Here is a 15,135-nt window from a genome sequence, read left to right on the forward strand (position 1 = left end):
TGCAGCCCCCCACATAGGGAAGTGTCCTGCTGTAGCAGCACTTGGGTTGGGGCCAGGCAGTCCTGAGTTTTGATCCTAGCTCTGCCACCTGTTAGCTGGGTGACCCCAGGCAAGGTCTTTCCGACTCTATACCTCAGTTGTTTCACCTGTGAAATGGGGCTCAGGTCGCTACATCTGGGGATTCTGATGAAGGAGAAGTGGGATGACAATGTCTGGCACTTAGAAGACATGTAAGACCTTTGTTCTACTCATGTATTTATTGAGCACCAACTATGTGCCAGACACTGTTCTGGGTATTTAGAAACAAGACAGGCTCTCTGCCTCATCAAGCCATGACTACTGCAGGAGACAAATCAAAACAAAGACCAAGGGTAGGCTCTGCTTCTGAAAAGTGCTGAGAAGGAAAATAAAGCAAGGTAAGGGGGTAGGTAGAGATCAGGGTGGTGGGTACCATTTTAGACAGGGTGGCCAGGGAAGGCATCTCTGAGGAGATCACATTTGAGCAGAGTTAGGAGTGAAATGAGGGAGCCTGGGGTCAAGTGCTCCAGGCAGCAAGGGCAGCAGGTCCCGAGCTCAGCGGATGTTCGAGGAACAGCAAGGAGGCCAGTGCGACTAGAATGCAGTGTGCGGTGGGGAGGGGCCGAGTCCTACCAGACCTCGCTGGCCGTGGTGAGGACTTGATTCTGTGTGTGATGGGGAGCCTTGGAGAGCTTGAGATGGTGGAGTGACATGGTCTGAATGGTGGGGTTTTCCCCACCTGCCTGCCTTCCCCTCCCAATGCCTTTTCCCCAGTAGATGGTGAGCTTTCTGGAAGGGCTCTGGCTCATGCATCACTGCTGCCTCCCTAATGGTTTAATAAATGTTACGGATTCTTTGAGTCAAGGTGGCAGCTCAGTGTGCATGGCCCTCTGCTAGGTACCAGGGACATGAACAGACATGACGCTGGCTTTCTAAGTGCAAGGGAAAGCTGTTGGTGTGCCACGATCTGACCTATGTTTTAAAAAATCTTCTTGGCATGGAGTTAAGGGGACGTCATCAAGACTGGAAGTAGGGCCCATCAGATATCACAGTGAGCAAACTGGCCGGGTGGGACCTGGGGCCAACCAGAAATGGCAGGCGCTGTCTGAGGGAGCCGCCTGGTGGCTCAGCCAGTCGGGCCCAGGTAGAGGTGTGGGCCCATGATGTGAGTTCTTGGTGGAGAGGCAAGAACACAGTCTCTGGAACCAGCCAGTGATCTGTTCCCTCTCTAGGCACACAAAGCACACTGATTTCTAGGCACCAGGCACCAGGTTTGGATTCTGGTTCCACCAGAGAGTTGGGTGACCTGATCAAGTCCCTCAGTGCTCAGAGGCCAGGCTTCCTGGTCTGTCAGTGGGGAGAGACAGCATTGCTGAGAGGATTAAAGGACAGATAGGGTGCGAAGCACACTCATTAAAGGGTGCTCCAAGCTCCCCTCTCCCTGTGCCACAGGCTGACTCCACCCCAGGCCTGGTCATTTAACCCACTGCCCCTCCTTCCCTGTATCACGTGCTTCCCTCCTGACTAGCTTCAGGGAGAGAGCTATTGCTCACCTCCTCCTGGGCCCAGGGTCACACCCCCTGGGGTGGGGGACAGGGCCTCATAGACCCCATCCCAGTCCTGCATTGTTGTTACCCTCTCTACTCTGCCCTGCTCTGCCCACCCATCAGCCTGCCCTGGTCAGAGGCTCCCTCCAGATCTGCTCTGCTCCTGAATCACTCTGGGAATTTAGCCCTGGCTCCTTTCTCTCCCTCCCTCCCTCTGTTGCAGCAGTGGAAAGGCTGAGGCCTGGTGGTTCTGCACCACCCTTGGGCTCAACTCCAGGCTTCTCCGAGGCTTCCAGACCACACGTGGTCTAGCTCTCGCTCACCCCTGCACGCTCATCTCCCTTCTTCTCTCCACCCTGCTCCAGACCCCTGACCTCCTGTCAGTTCCCTGCCCATCTCTTTCCCAACTCAGGTTCTGAAGTATTACTTCCTAGCTGTCTGACCTTGGACAAAACTCTTTCCCCACTCTGCACCTGTTTTCTCAGCAATAAAATGGGTTGGCTATCCCAAACTGAGGGTCAGGAAGAAGGACAGCCCTTAACCCTTTATCTGGCCCAGAGTGGTCATGGACGGCTACAGTTTTTCATTTCACCAAGGCCATCGCATGCAGATGGTCCCCCTTTGTCCCAGCCACATTACTGTTGAGGACTCGAACAGCATGTTCCCTTCTCTTCTGTCTCCCTGCAGGACACTTTCGTGGAACTCTATGGGAACAATGCAGCAGCCGAGAGCCGGAAGGGCCAGGAGCGCTTCAACCGCTGGTTCCTGACGGGCATGACTGTGGCTGGCGTGCTTCTGCTGGGCTCGCTCTTCAGTCGGAAATGACCAGACACTGACTACCCACTCACCCGCCCACCGCCATCCTGCCCTCACCACAGCCCTCCGTCCAGCCACCGTCGCCACCTGGAGAACCACTACATGCAGCCCACGGCCACCCACACATCACAGGGTTGGGCCTAGACCTGGTCCCCTCATTTAGTTTTCTAGAATTTACCATGCTTCTGTGAAAGCCGCCTTCCCCGACACCTCAGTTCTCCCGGCCTCAAAACCCACAAAATTTCCCCAGATTCTGTCCCGTGGAAGCTGACAGGTTTGGGGGGATTGTGACTGGGGGCTGCAGTGCCCTGCCTGATTGGTGGAACCCCTTGCCCCCTTAGCCTCACTGAGGATGCTTTCCTGCCAGGGAGCTGGAAAATTTTCTGACCCTTTTCCCCAGAAAGAGAGACTAGATTGCCTTCATTTTGATGTTTGTGGCCTCGGAATTGATCATTTCCTGTCTCTCCCTCCTCCCGGACCTGGGCTCCCCTTCCATTTATCCCCACCCTCCAAGAGCCGCTTAGGGGCCGCTTCTGACTAATTAGGGATTCAGGCTGCTTGGGATACAGAAACAAGGACCAGGACCCCCTCCCCACCTCTGGCCTGGCCGAAGTCCCTACCCTCAATCCCAGTGTCCTAGAGGCCTCTGGCTAGAGGCCAGCCCCACCTGGGATGGGGGAGCTGTAGCTGCAGGAGGCACCCCATGCCCAAGCTTGGGTGGCCCTTGCAGTTGAGCACCACCCCAGTTCCCTTCCCCTTCCCCGGCTCCCATGACCACGACTGAGGGACCGACTGGGCCCAAGATAGGTGCCCCAGAGCTGTTTATGGCCTCAGCTGCCTCGCTTCCTGCAAGGAGATCGTCCTGTGGCACCTTTGCCTTGGGCTGCTGCCCATGGGGTTCAGGGGCCTCTGCCCAGAGGTGAGGGGGAGCCACGGGGAACAGCTGTGGGAGCCCTGGGGTCTTCCCTACCTCAGGCAGGAAGGGCAGAAAAGAGAGCCTTGTGCGTGGGGTGGAGATAGGGCTGGCTGGAGGGGCCAGTCCTGTCTGGCCTGATCGATTTGTGCCCCACCCCCGTTCAGCCTGGGCAGCCGGGCTGCCAAGGTCAGGGTGGCCTGGCCAGGAGCTCTTCAGGCCTCCCTCTCTCCTCTGCTCCACCCATGGCCTGTCTCATCCCTGGGGATCCTGGCCTAGCCCTGGCCACCCCGGGCTCTCTGCTGTACATATTTGAGACTAATTTTTATTCCTTGTGAAGATGATATACTATTTTTGTTAAGCGTGTCTGTATTTATGTGTGAGGAGCTGCTGGCTTGCTGTGCGTGTGCACGTGGAGAGCTGGTGCCCAGAGATTGAACGGCCTGATGCTCCCTCCCCTGCCGTGGTCCGGGGAAGCCAGCCGGGGGTCCTGGCTCCTGAGGGGCACCTGTCCCTCCCCCAACCCCCACCCCACACTTGTTCCAGCTCTTTGAAATTGTGTGAAAGTGAAATTCAGTAATAAACTGTGTTGACTTGGTGAGCAAAGGGCCTGGGCTCTTGTGTGCTCTGGGACAGGGAAAGGAGGGAATGCTTGGCTGGCAGGGGGTCTGCAGGAGAGCTGGGTACCGGTGCTGGCTCTGCTGCTCTCTGGGGAGGACGTTGGACAAGTCTCTTCCTCCCTCTGGGCCTGAATTTCTCCACCTGTACACTGGGTTTTTATTGAGCACCTGCTGTGTGCTGGGCATTGGGGCTGTGTATTAACAGGACAGACACAGTCCCAGCCCTCAGGAGCTGACATTCTAGTGGGAGAAACAGTCAAATGGCCACTTGGCAAGTGTTTACTGAGCCCTGCTCTGTGCAGGCACAGTCCTAGGCACTGGGGATCCTGCAGGGAACAAAGCCCTTGCCTTTATGGAGCTTCCATTCTGGTCGGGGAGACAGCCAGACGAATACAAGGATGGCTGGCTGTTGCAGGGCAAAAGTGGAAACAGGATGACCCTGAGGAAGTATGGCAAGACATGAAGGACTTAGTGGGGAAGGAGGTAAGAAGGGGTCAGACTTGAGATACCATTTTAAAGATAATCCCACAAGATCAGCTGATGTATTGGAGAGAGCTCTAGGAAGAAAGAGGAACCAAGGGTGATTTTGAGGTTTTGAAATAATGGTATTATTATAATCACAAAATGAAGCACACATCTGAGGCCAGTGCAACACAAGAGACTCATAGTGAGTGCTCTAACAGCATTTAATACGGAACCTGAGCCTGTCTGGGAGTCAGGGAGGGCTTCCTGGAGGAAGTGCTATCACAGCCAGGGCCTGAAGAATCTATAAGAGCTATCCAAAAGAAGCAGGGAGGCAAGAAGAGTGGTCCTGGTGAAGAAGAAGCAAATGCACAGGATGAGCAAGAGTTTTCTCCGGGTTGAAGAACAGTTGCTGTGTCTGGAGGCTCCTGGGTCAATATGATGCCAGACAGGTGGAATGAGGGGACTGTACTTGGTCCTGAGGGCAGTGAGAGCCAGAGAGAGGTTGTCAGGGAGTGCTACACCACTTAGAGCCCCCAAAGCACCCTCTGGCTGCTATGTGGAGAAGGTTCTGGAGGGGGAGCAGAGTGGAGAAGCCATGGTTTGGTTAACACTCCAGTTCTGAGAGTGGACAGGCCAGGGGTGTATCCTGGGTCGCCATTCCTGGTCTTTGGGCAAGTTACCTAGCCTCTCTATGCCCTAGTTTTCCCATCTATGAAATGGGTAAGATAGCAGTACCCATCTCAAGCGATTGTGGTTAAAATTGAGTAAGATAACCTAACGAAGACTGGAAGTTGAGGGGGGAGGCATCAATGACCTCGCCATCAAGCAGACCCCCAAGAGGAAGAAGGAGGTGCTCCACACGGAGCTCCACGTGGCTGTACCCGGAGGTCGGGGAAGGGCCTGGGAAAGGGAGCAGGACTCCAGAGGCAGGAGCTCCGGCCGGGGGGCGGGCCTGGAGGCGGGGGACCTGCCTCGGGTGCTCCTCCCTGCCCGCTTCCAGGAGCGAGCTTGACTGCCCCCTGGTGGCCGGGGGCTGCCAGCTGAAAGCCGCTCCAACCCCAGATGCCCTTGCGCGTGCCCACGACCTGTGTCTCCCGCCTGACCAGCTTTCCGTGGCGTCCTCCATCCTCTGTCCTGCTCACCAGAAGGACGTCTACACTACCACCCCTTAGGTACCGGATTCACAGCTTGCCACGGCTCTCTCAGGGCTCAAGGTCACCATTCTCCAAAGCCTGCAGGCTCCCGCCACCTCTAGGCCCATGACGCTGGCCCCCATCCCTTACCCTAGCCACTCAAGTCCCCTCCCCAGTTTCTTGAGATCCTTCCAGAAACGTCTTTTCACATAATACATAAATATAAATATATTCTGATCCTTTTTTTTTTCAAAAATGGTAACAGATACACTGTGCCTTGCTTTTCCCACCTATAGTGTATCTTATAGAAGTTTCCATGTTCATACACGAATCTCCCACTGTTGTGCAGCTTCAACAGTTAACTCATGGCAGATTCATTCTTTTTTCTAGCCATGTAATATTCCACATTTTTTTAACCAGACCTTGAACTCAGTTTAAGATTCCAACCTTAAACATGCCATGGCACACACACAAAATACTGGAAATGCACACTGAGGAAAAGCTGGAAGTGGTTTTGGACTGTCTGTATGGGTCCTAGGGAAAAATTCATTCCATTTCTATATATTTTTATGATGAGAGATGAAATACAACATATTTCATCAGATATGAAGAATTAACTTTGATTAATATATCTAAATACACTATTTAAATTTTTTTCCTTGAGACACTTGATCTTGTTCCTATGAACACAACTTTTTTATATGAGGTTTTATGATCAAAATGGTTTACACAGTTCCTGATCAAAGTTTATTAACAATGATCTCTTCAAATTCTTGGTAGTCAGCATTGACAAGACTTTGTAACCTCAAGTAGGTGACAAAAGAAAATGTTAAGCCATTCCAGAACTTACAGTTGAAATTATATTTTAATGTTTTAATAGTTTTTCCCTTTCTTTAATTGACAAGTACAGTGTTGTAATCAAGTGGATTTCGAATCCAAATGAACTTTTTCATTTTGGGTATTTTAAAGTAATTGTGAGTTCCAGAGCACAGGAAATGACCTAGAGCTTTCAAACTCTTTTTCTTTTTTTTTTGAGAAAATTATATAACTGTTATTAAAACGGAACAAGGCTGTATAGCACAAAGGAAGAGAGGGGAGGCAGGAAGGCAAGGAAAGGAAAGCACATTCTAGGCCAATTTACTTATGAACATGCAAGCCAAAGTTCTAAGTATAATATTAACAAATGGAATCTAACAACATATAAAAAGAATAATAGTTCATGACCTAGTAGGGTTTATTCCAGGTAAACAAGATTGACTCAATATAGGAAATCTTTCGATGTAATTCATTGTACCGTAACATTCACAAAGAAAATCCTTACGGTATTTCAGTAGATGTTAAAATAGTATTTTGTAAAATTCACACCTATTTATGATTTTTAAAAAACCTTTTAGCAAGCCAAGGGTTTAAAGTTAGCTTTCACCCTTCTGAATTCCATAAAAGTTTAAGGTAATGATTGTGTGCATTGCTTGTGCAATTTTTAAAAATTAACAAGTTTTTCACGAAAATCAGCAACTTATATCATGATCAAATTCATTACATAATATCCAGCTCTCCATTTTTCTATCTCCACCATCACAGCCTTTGTCATGAGGTAAAAAAAAAAAAAAACCAAGAACTTTTTCTTAATATATAGACAATAATAGAAACAAACATATATGATCCCTACAAGTTTGTGCTCTTTGATGTTTAATAAATATCCGTGCACTAATGTTAGAATTCAGGGCATATGGAGTATTAATTCCCTCCTAAATTATATGGAGTATAATTCCCTCCTAAATTATTATCCCATTTCAGTAGGTTCACACGTGGATAATTAGCTTGAATAATTTCATGATAACCTTGCGAATTCTTATGACTTTAAATGGTCTTACTACAGAATTTTAAGAAGTCAGTCTTAAAGTTTGAGGAAGTCAAACACTAAGGTACCGAGAATAGGGACATAAAGAAAACGGTCTTCTACGAATGAAATTTTAAAATATATAACATAATGTAGCGGCCTGGCCTGCTACATTTGTCTTACACGTTTTACATGGTTTGTAAATTTGTTACTGAGTGGGAAATGACCAGTGCCCGCATCAGCTTGGCTTAAGTTGCACTGGTGTGAAAAATACTGCCCCCAAACCCCAACCCCCTACACCCCACCAAGCAAAACAACTGTGTTCTGTCCAATTGCACTGTAAAAACAATAACAATAAAAACAATGGTAAGGCCCTTATTTGCAAACTATTTATGTGGTGGGGCATCCCCCAGCAGCTAGTTGGCCATCCTTTTTAGGAACATCAGTCTCTCCTAGGCTTCGTGCCAAGCTCCCTGGGCACCTGGAAAGCAAACTTCTCCAGTGGCTCCATGGACTTTGTGGAGGGTCCTTGTGGAGGGTGGGTGGCCCTCCTAGATGGGTGGCCACATGCTGTGCAGGTGATCACTGCAGTTAGGTATCCAGGAAGGAAGAGCCCAAACTTGGCCATGCTTAGCTCATCCTGGTGGAACAGTGGGGGCCGCAGGAGAGACAGGCTGTGTAGTGGTTAGTAGCTGGACTCTGAAACCAGACTTCCAGGGCTAGCTGGGTGCCCTGGGACAAGTGACTTAACCTCTCTGTGCCTGAGTTTCTTCACCTGTAGAATGGGAATGATAACTATACCTACCTGATGGGTGGTTATGCAGATTTAATGCTAATTTTATGCTTGTAAAGTGCTTAAGAAGGGTTTCTGGCACCATAAATATTACACAAACTTCATCAGTCTATGCTGTCAGACCTCCCACCCCTCACCACCAGTACTCTGGGGACGCCTGAGGTGGCTAGTCTGGGGGCTATTTCTAACCTTATTATGGATACCCCCCAAATGCAAAGCCTAAAATAAGGATTCAGGTATAAGTAGTTTAAAAGGTGATCCCAGGGTAGTGGGGACAGTGAGTCAGGGAAGGACAGGAAGTCAACAGAGGATGCAATGATGAGTAACCTGCCAACTCAGACAATGGGGCTCCTTCCCAGGGGATCCTTGAAAGACCCGTGGAACATTCTAGGGGAAAGAACACGAGGTATTTATACACTAACTCCCATCCCTCATCAGCTGAGGGCTGCTCCTAGGTCATTTCTCCTCAGTATTTGGCACTTCCTTCCTGCCAAGCATAAACCTATGGTCAAGGAGGCACAGGCACCTGTTTCTTTTTTTTTTTTTTTTTTGCGGTACGCGGGCCTCTCACTGTTGTGGCCTTTCCCGTTGCGGAGCACAGGCTCCGGACGCGCAGGCTCAGCGGCCATGGCTCACGGGCCCAGCCGCTCTGCGGCATGTGGGATCTTCCCTGACCGGGGCACGAACCCGTGTCCCCTGCATCGGCAGGCGGACTCTCAACCACTGCGCCACCAGGGAAGCCCAGGCACCTGTTTCTTGAGTGAGAACTGTCCACCAAAGCTGCATCTGACCTTCTAGGGTGTTCTGAAGGCACATGGTGGGGGTACCATCACATCTACCACAACTTATGAAACTTAGTAGCATATCAGTTGGGAAATTCTGCTTGAGGGAGGAACAGTTGGTGGTTAGCCACTTTGCTAATCCAAACAATATGCAATAAAGAACCTCACTGATCCATCATTTTGCACACACGTGTGTGTATCCACAGGATATTCGTAGAAGTAGAATTGCTGGGCCATTTGTCATTTGGAAGGGGATGCCCAAAACCGGAATCCTGTGAAACTGCCTGTCTCCTGCACACTTGCCAACATCCATGTTAACACTCTTTGACCTCTGACAATCTGGCTGATGAAAAAATAGTATCCCATACTTTAAAATTTCATTTTCAAACCTCTAATTGAGATTGGCATCTTTCAATAAGTTGAAAGCCATCTGTACCCCTAATAAGTTAATGAATCTACACAATGACCAACGAAGGCTGCCAATGGCACACAAGGACAGTGAGGCAGCATGTGCCTCCTGGCAAAAGAACACCCATGAAATACGCTTGCCAGGGAGGGATAAACTGGGAGATTGGGATTGACATATACACACTACTAAATATAAAACAAATAACTAATAATAACCTACTGTGTAGCACAGGGAACTCTACTCAGTACTCTGTAATGGTCTATAAGGGAAAAGAATCTAAAAAAGGGTGGACCTATGTATATCTATAACTGATTCACTTTGCTGTCCACCTGAAATTAACAACACTGTAAATCAATTATACTCCAATAAAAATTTTTTAAAAAAAGAAAAAGAAAGAAAGTCGGTCCCAAAAGGGTACATACAGTATGATTCCATTTATGGAACAATCTTGACAGGACAAAATTAGAAAAGAAGACCAAATGAGTAGTTGCCAGAGTTAGCAGGGGCTTGGGAGGGAGAGAAGTGGGCGTGGCTAGAAAGGAATCTTTGTGGCGATGGAAATGTTCTGTACCTGACTGCGTCCATGTCCATATCCTGGTTGTGATTTTTTATTTTATAAGACATTACCGTTGGGAGAAGCTAGGTGAAGGGTAGATGGGATCCCTCTGTATTATTTCTTAGAGCTGCATGTGAACCTACAATTATCCCAAAATAAAAAGTTTAATTTAAAAAAAAAAAAAGAAATACTCTTGCCAAAAAGTCAAATCTGCATCTGACCAAAGCCTCTAAATGTGACCACCATTGATGGAAAATGCAGGGGACAGAAGGACACAATAAATGATACATGGGAATGCAATCAGTAAAATGCAAACTGGGGGAAACTCCTCAGGACAGATGACCCCCCTCTGTACTTCCATGTCTGGGAAGATGGCTAAGTAAAACTAAAATCCCTGGACATTGTATATGCAACAAGCATAAGAAAACTGAAAGGTAAAGAGAAGGCAGGCTGCACGGGGACCTCAGGACCTGAGGAACAACACGGTGGTGAGTTCCCTAGTTTTTCCTCTCTGCCTCAGAGACCCCAGACTTGGGGCCAAAGAAGCTGGAGTGGGCTACCCAAAAAAGCCAATGGGCACAGAACAGAAAAAACAGCCCCAACCAAAGCCGGCTCTCTCTATTCAAAGGATTAGGAAAGGATCATCCTAGCAGGACAGAAAAGTTTTAGACAATAACAGCTCTACTCCAGCCAAATACCACTAAAAAAACTATGAAGACTATGGCCAGCCACATCAGCAAAGGCTGAGTGGGGAGCCTAGGCTTCCACCCTGATTCAAGGTGCCCTGACCCCACTCCCACCAATGTGGGGTGTTGTGAGATTAGGCCAAGGGAGCCAGGACTTTCATCTCTGCTGGCCAGTTAATGAGCCCTCTCCTGCTACACCTTCTCCCCACAATGTCAGTGGAGACCACATTGGGAGCCTGGAATTCCACCCCTACCTGGCAATAATGAAAGTGGGTAAAGAGACATAAAGAAAGGTAAGCTTTCTACACTTCACTCAAATGGGGAAAATGATAACATCAGTAGACTGTGACAAATTATGTATATGTAATGTAATACCCACAGTAACCACTAAAAAAGCTGTACTTGAAAACACTATAGATAAATTAAAATGGAGTTCTAGAAAACAATCTTCAAATAACCCACAGGAAGGCAGAAAAAAGAAAACAGGGAAATGAGTAACAAAGAGAACACACAGAAAGAAAATTAGGAGATACGTCTTAACGTATCAATAGTTATATTAAGTGTAACGGTCTAAATATACCAATTAAAAGACAAATATTGGCAGAGTAAATTTACAAAACCAACTATATGTTGTCTATAAGAAATCCTTTTAAAATATATAGGCAGGGACTTCCCTGGTGGCGCAGTGGTTAAGAATCCGCCTGCCAATGCAGGGGACACGGGTTCGAGCCGTAGTCTGGGAAGATCCCACATGCCACGGAGCAACTAAACCCATGTGCCACAACTACTGAGCCTGCGCTCTGGAGTCCGCATGCCACTACTACTGAAGCCCGCCCAGAACCCATGCTCCGCGACAAGAGAAGCCACTACAATGAGAAGCCCGTGCACCGCAATGAAGAGTAGCCACTCGCCACAACTAGAGAAAGCCCGCGCGCAGCGATGAAGACCACAGCCAAAAATAAAGAAAATTAATCTTTAAAAAATATATAGATAGATATAGGCAGGCTGAAAGAAAAAGGATAAAAAAATATATCATGCAATCAACAATCAAAGGACAGCAGCAAAACTGATGGAACTAAAAAGAGAAAGAGACAAATCACAATTAATACCCTTCTTGCAACAAGTGATAGAATAACTAGACAGAAAATGACCAAAAATATAAAGAGTTCAACAACACGATCAACCATCAGGATTCATTGACATTTATAGAACACTTAACACATTCTTTCCAAGTGCCCATTAAGTATATACCAAGATAGACGATAGTGTGGGCCATACAAAAACCTCAATAAATTTAAAAGAATTGAAATCATACAAAGTGTGTTCTCTGACCACAGTGGAATCAAACTAGAAATCAGAAACAGAAAGATAACATGAAAATGTCCACACTTGGAAACTAAACAACATAATTCTAAATAACTCATTGGTCAAAGAGGAAGTCTCAAGGGAAATAAAAAAAAAATACATTGAACTAAATGAAATGAAAATTCAAGATATTAAAATTTGTGGGACAGAGTTAAAACAGTGCCAAGCGGGAAATTTAGGCAATAAGTGTATACATCACAAAAGAGAAAAATTCTCAACTCATTAATCTAAGTTCTCACCTCAAGATGTAGAGAAAGAAGAGCAAAGTAAATTCAAAGCAAACAGAAAGAAGGAAATAAAGATAAAAGCAGAAATCAGTGAAATTTGAAGACATATGAAGAAATAAAGAACTCTGATAAAGACAACTACATAGGTAATATAAAGGGAGTATTGGGCTTCCCTGGTGGTGCAGTGGTTGAGAGTCCGCCTCCCAATGCAGGGGACACGGGTTCGTGCCCCGGTCCGGGAAGATCCCGCATGCCGCGGAGCAGCTGGGCCCGTGAGCCATGGCTGCTGGGCCTGTGCGTCTGGAGCCTGTGCTCTGCAACGGGAGAGGCCACAACGGTGAAAGGCCTGCGTACCGCAAAAAAAAAAAAAAAAAAAAAGGAGTATTAATGTATTTTTGGTTTGTAACTCTATTTCCTACATGATTTAAAACACAAATGCATAAAAAATTAGAAACCTATGTTATCAGGGCACACAATGTATAAAGATACAATTTTTGACAAATATAAAGGGAGAGGTACAGAGTGGTATAGGAGAAATTTTTGTTATTGAAGCTAAGCTAGTAACAATTCAAACTAGGTAGTTATAAATTTAAGATGTTAATGGTAATTAACTGTAACCATTAAGAAAATATCTTAAATATATACACAAAAGGAAATGAGAAGAAACAGAAGACTTTGGGACCTCCCTGGTGGTCCAGTGGTTAACACTCTGCACTCCCAATGCAGGGGGCCCGGGTTCAATCCCTGGTCGGGGAACCATGCCACAACTAAGAGCCTGCATGCCACAACTGAAAAGATCCCACATGTCGCAACAAAGATCCCACGTGCTGCAACTAAGACCCGGCACAGCCAAATAAATAAATATTAAAAAAAAAAGAAAAGAAATAGAAGACTTAAGCAAACTACAAACCAATTAGACTTAACAAACATCTATAGGACACTTTACCAGCAACAGCAGAATACACATTCTTTAGTGCATATGAAATTTTCTCCAGGATAGACTATATGTTAGTTCGCAAATCAAGTCTCTATAAATTTAAAAGATTGAAATAATATAAATGCATCTTCTTTGACCACAGTGAAATAAAACTAGAGATCATAACAGAAGGAAAATTGGAAAATATACAAATACGTGGAAATTAAACAACACACTGTTAAATAACCAATTAGTCAAAGAAGAAATCACAAAGGAAATTAGAAAATACTCAGAGACAGATGAATCATAACACACCAAAACTTATGGGATGCAGTAAAATCAGTGCAATATAAAAATTACCCTACCCCACCCCCAAATCTCCAGGCCCAAATGATTTCACTGGAGAATTCTACCAAATGGTTAAAGAAAAAGTAACACTATTTCTAGATAATATTTTCCAGAAAATAGAGGGAAGGAAACTACCCTGATACCAAAACCAGACAAAGATTCAGATGACCACCTGCAATCTAGATTTAAGGTTGATCCTCATTCCAAGAAAATTCAAATAAATAAAAATGTTTGAGACAATCAGGGAAATCTGCATACTGAATGGATATTTGATATTAAGGAAATATTAGGATTTTTTATGTCTAGTCATAGTATTTTGGTTATGTATATTAAAACAGTCCTTAATGACATACTGAAATACTTATGACTGAAATGATATAATGCCTGGGATTTATTAAAATAATTCAGGGGCAAGGGTGGGAAAATGAGGACCATGTGCAGATAATTGTGGACTCCCGGGAGACACATGGAGGTTTATTAAACTATTCTTTTTGTATGTTTGAACTTTTCCTTAAGAACTGTTTAGGGCATTTCTATTCTTTTTCTGTAATCTCCCTGGTCATGACTTTTGTTTACTTTCTACTGCATTCTTGTTTTTTTCTTACTGATTTGTTAGATGGGTTTAAAAAAATCTTTTTTTAAAGGAAATCAGCCCTTTATCTGTCATACAGGTAAATACTTTTTAGTTCCTCATTTGTCTTCTGAGTTTCTTTCTCATTTTTTACAGAAAATTTCAATATTACAGGATAATTTGACCCAAATGTTTTGACCTCGTATATGTGTTTACCCCAAGACTATTTTGACTATGAGTTTTGAATTCAATTATTTTTATCAGAATTACACTAATCCAATACATCAAGAAAGAGTTTTCTTGGGCAAGCTGAATGAAACAAATTTAATCCCTCCATCAGTTATTTTATGACCAAAATTAAATTCTTTCTAATGTTTCCCACTTTAAATTTAATTTTACGAAATTATTTTTTCATGAAAATCACTTAGTCTCATGGGGTAAATGCCACCATGAAGATTTAATTCTTCTCTCAGTCATTTTTAGTCTATATCTGATTTCACCAGTTTCCTGCCATTGTGCGTTGTCTACTATGTCCATTATTTTTAATTGGTCCAATTTTTTCAGGTCACATTTGATTATCTAAATGTCAAAATTTTACTCCCTGTTTGAATTTTAGTCAATATCTAATTTAACATGTCAGTTTTCGTTTCTGTCAACTTGATTTTGTGTTGGTTATTTCTATACATCTGTGGTAGTTTGTATTATTATTATTATTATTATTTTTGGCGGTACACGGGCCTGTCAGTGTTGCGGCTTCTCCCGTTGCGGAGCACAGGCTCCGGATGCGCAGGCTCAGCGGCCATGGCTCACGGGCCCAGCTGCTCCGTGGCATGTGGGATCTTCCTGGACAGGGGCACGAACCGGTGTCCCCTGCATCAGCAGGTGGACTCTCAACCACTGCGCCACCAGGGAAGCCCAGTTTGTATTATTTGCTCACAGTTCTGCCTTCCCTCCTCACGCTCTCCACATACCCTCTACTGGAGGACATTTCTCTACTCATTGATGTTGAACTTGACTGTGTTGGCAGTCTATATTTTCCAAAGATGACCACAATGTATTTCCCATCTCACATTCATCTCTCAACATTTTTAAAAAAATTTTATTGAAGTATAATTGACTTACAACATGGT

General features: G+C 45.5%; 1 protein-coding gene across 4 annotated transcripts in view; it reads left to right on the forward strand.

The window, feature by feature from the left end:
- The window catches only part of BCL2L1 (BCL2 like 1), a 50,742-nt gene extending 46,711 nt beyond the window's left edge, over nt 1–4,031 (forward strand). For 3 of the 4 annotated variants that reach the window (XM_079946541.1, XM_079946540.1, XM_079946539.1), the window contains exon 3: nt 2,253–4,028. In XM_079946541.1, the coding sequence (XP_079802667.1) occupies nt 2,253–2,390 (138 nt within the window). In that variant the 3' untranslated portion in view covers nt 2,391–4,028. Of the gene's footprint in view, nt 1–2,252 lie in introns of all 4 variants that reach the window. The other variant, XM_079946542.1, reaches the window with a different exon arrangement.
- Nucleotides 4,032–15,135: the final 11,104 nt, after the last annotated feature.

The sequence above is a fragment of the Stenella coeruleoalba genome (assembly GCF_951394435.1).
Source record: "Stenella coeruleoalba genome assembly, chromosome: 15".
Classification (NCBI taxonomy): Eukaryota; Metazoa; Chordata; class Mammalia; order Artiodactyla; family Delphinidae; genus Stenella; species Stenella coeruleoalba.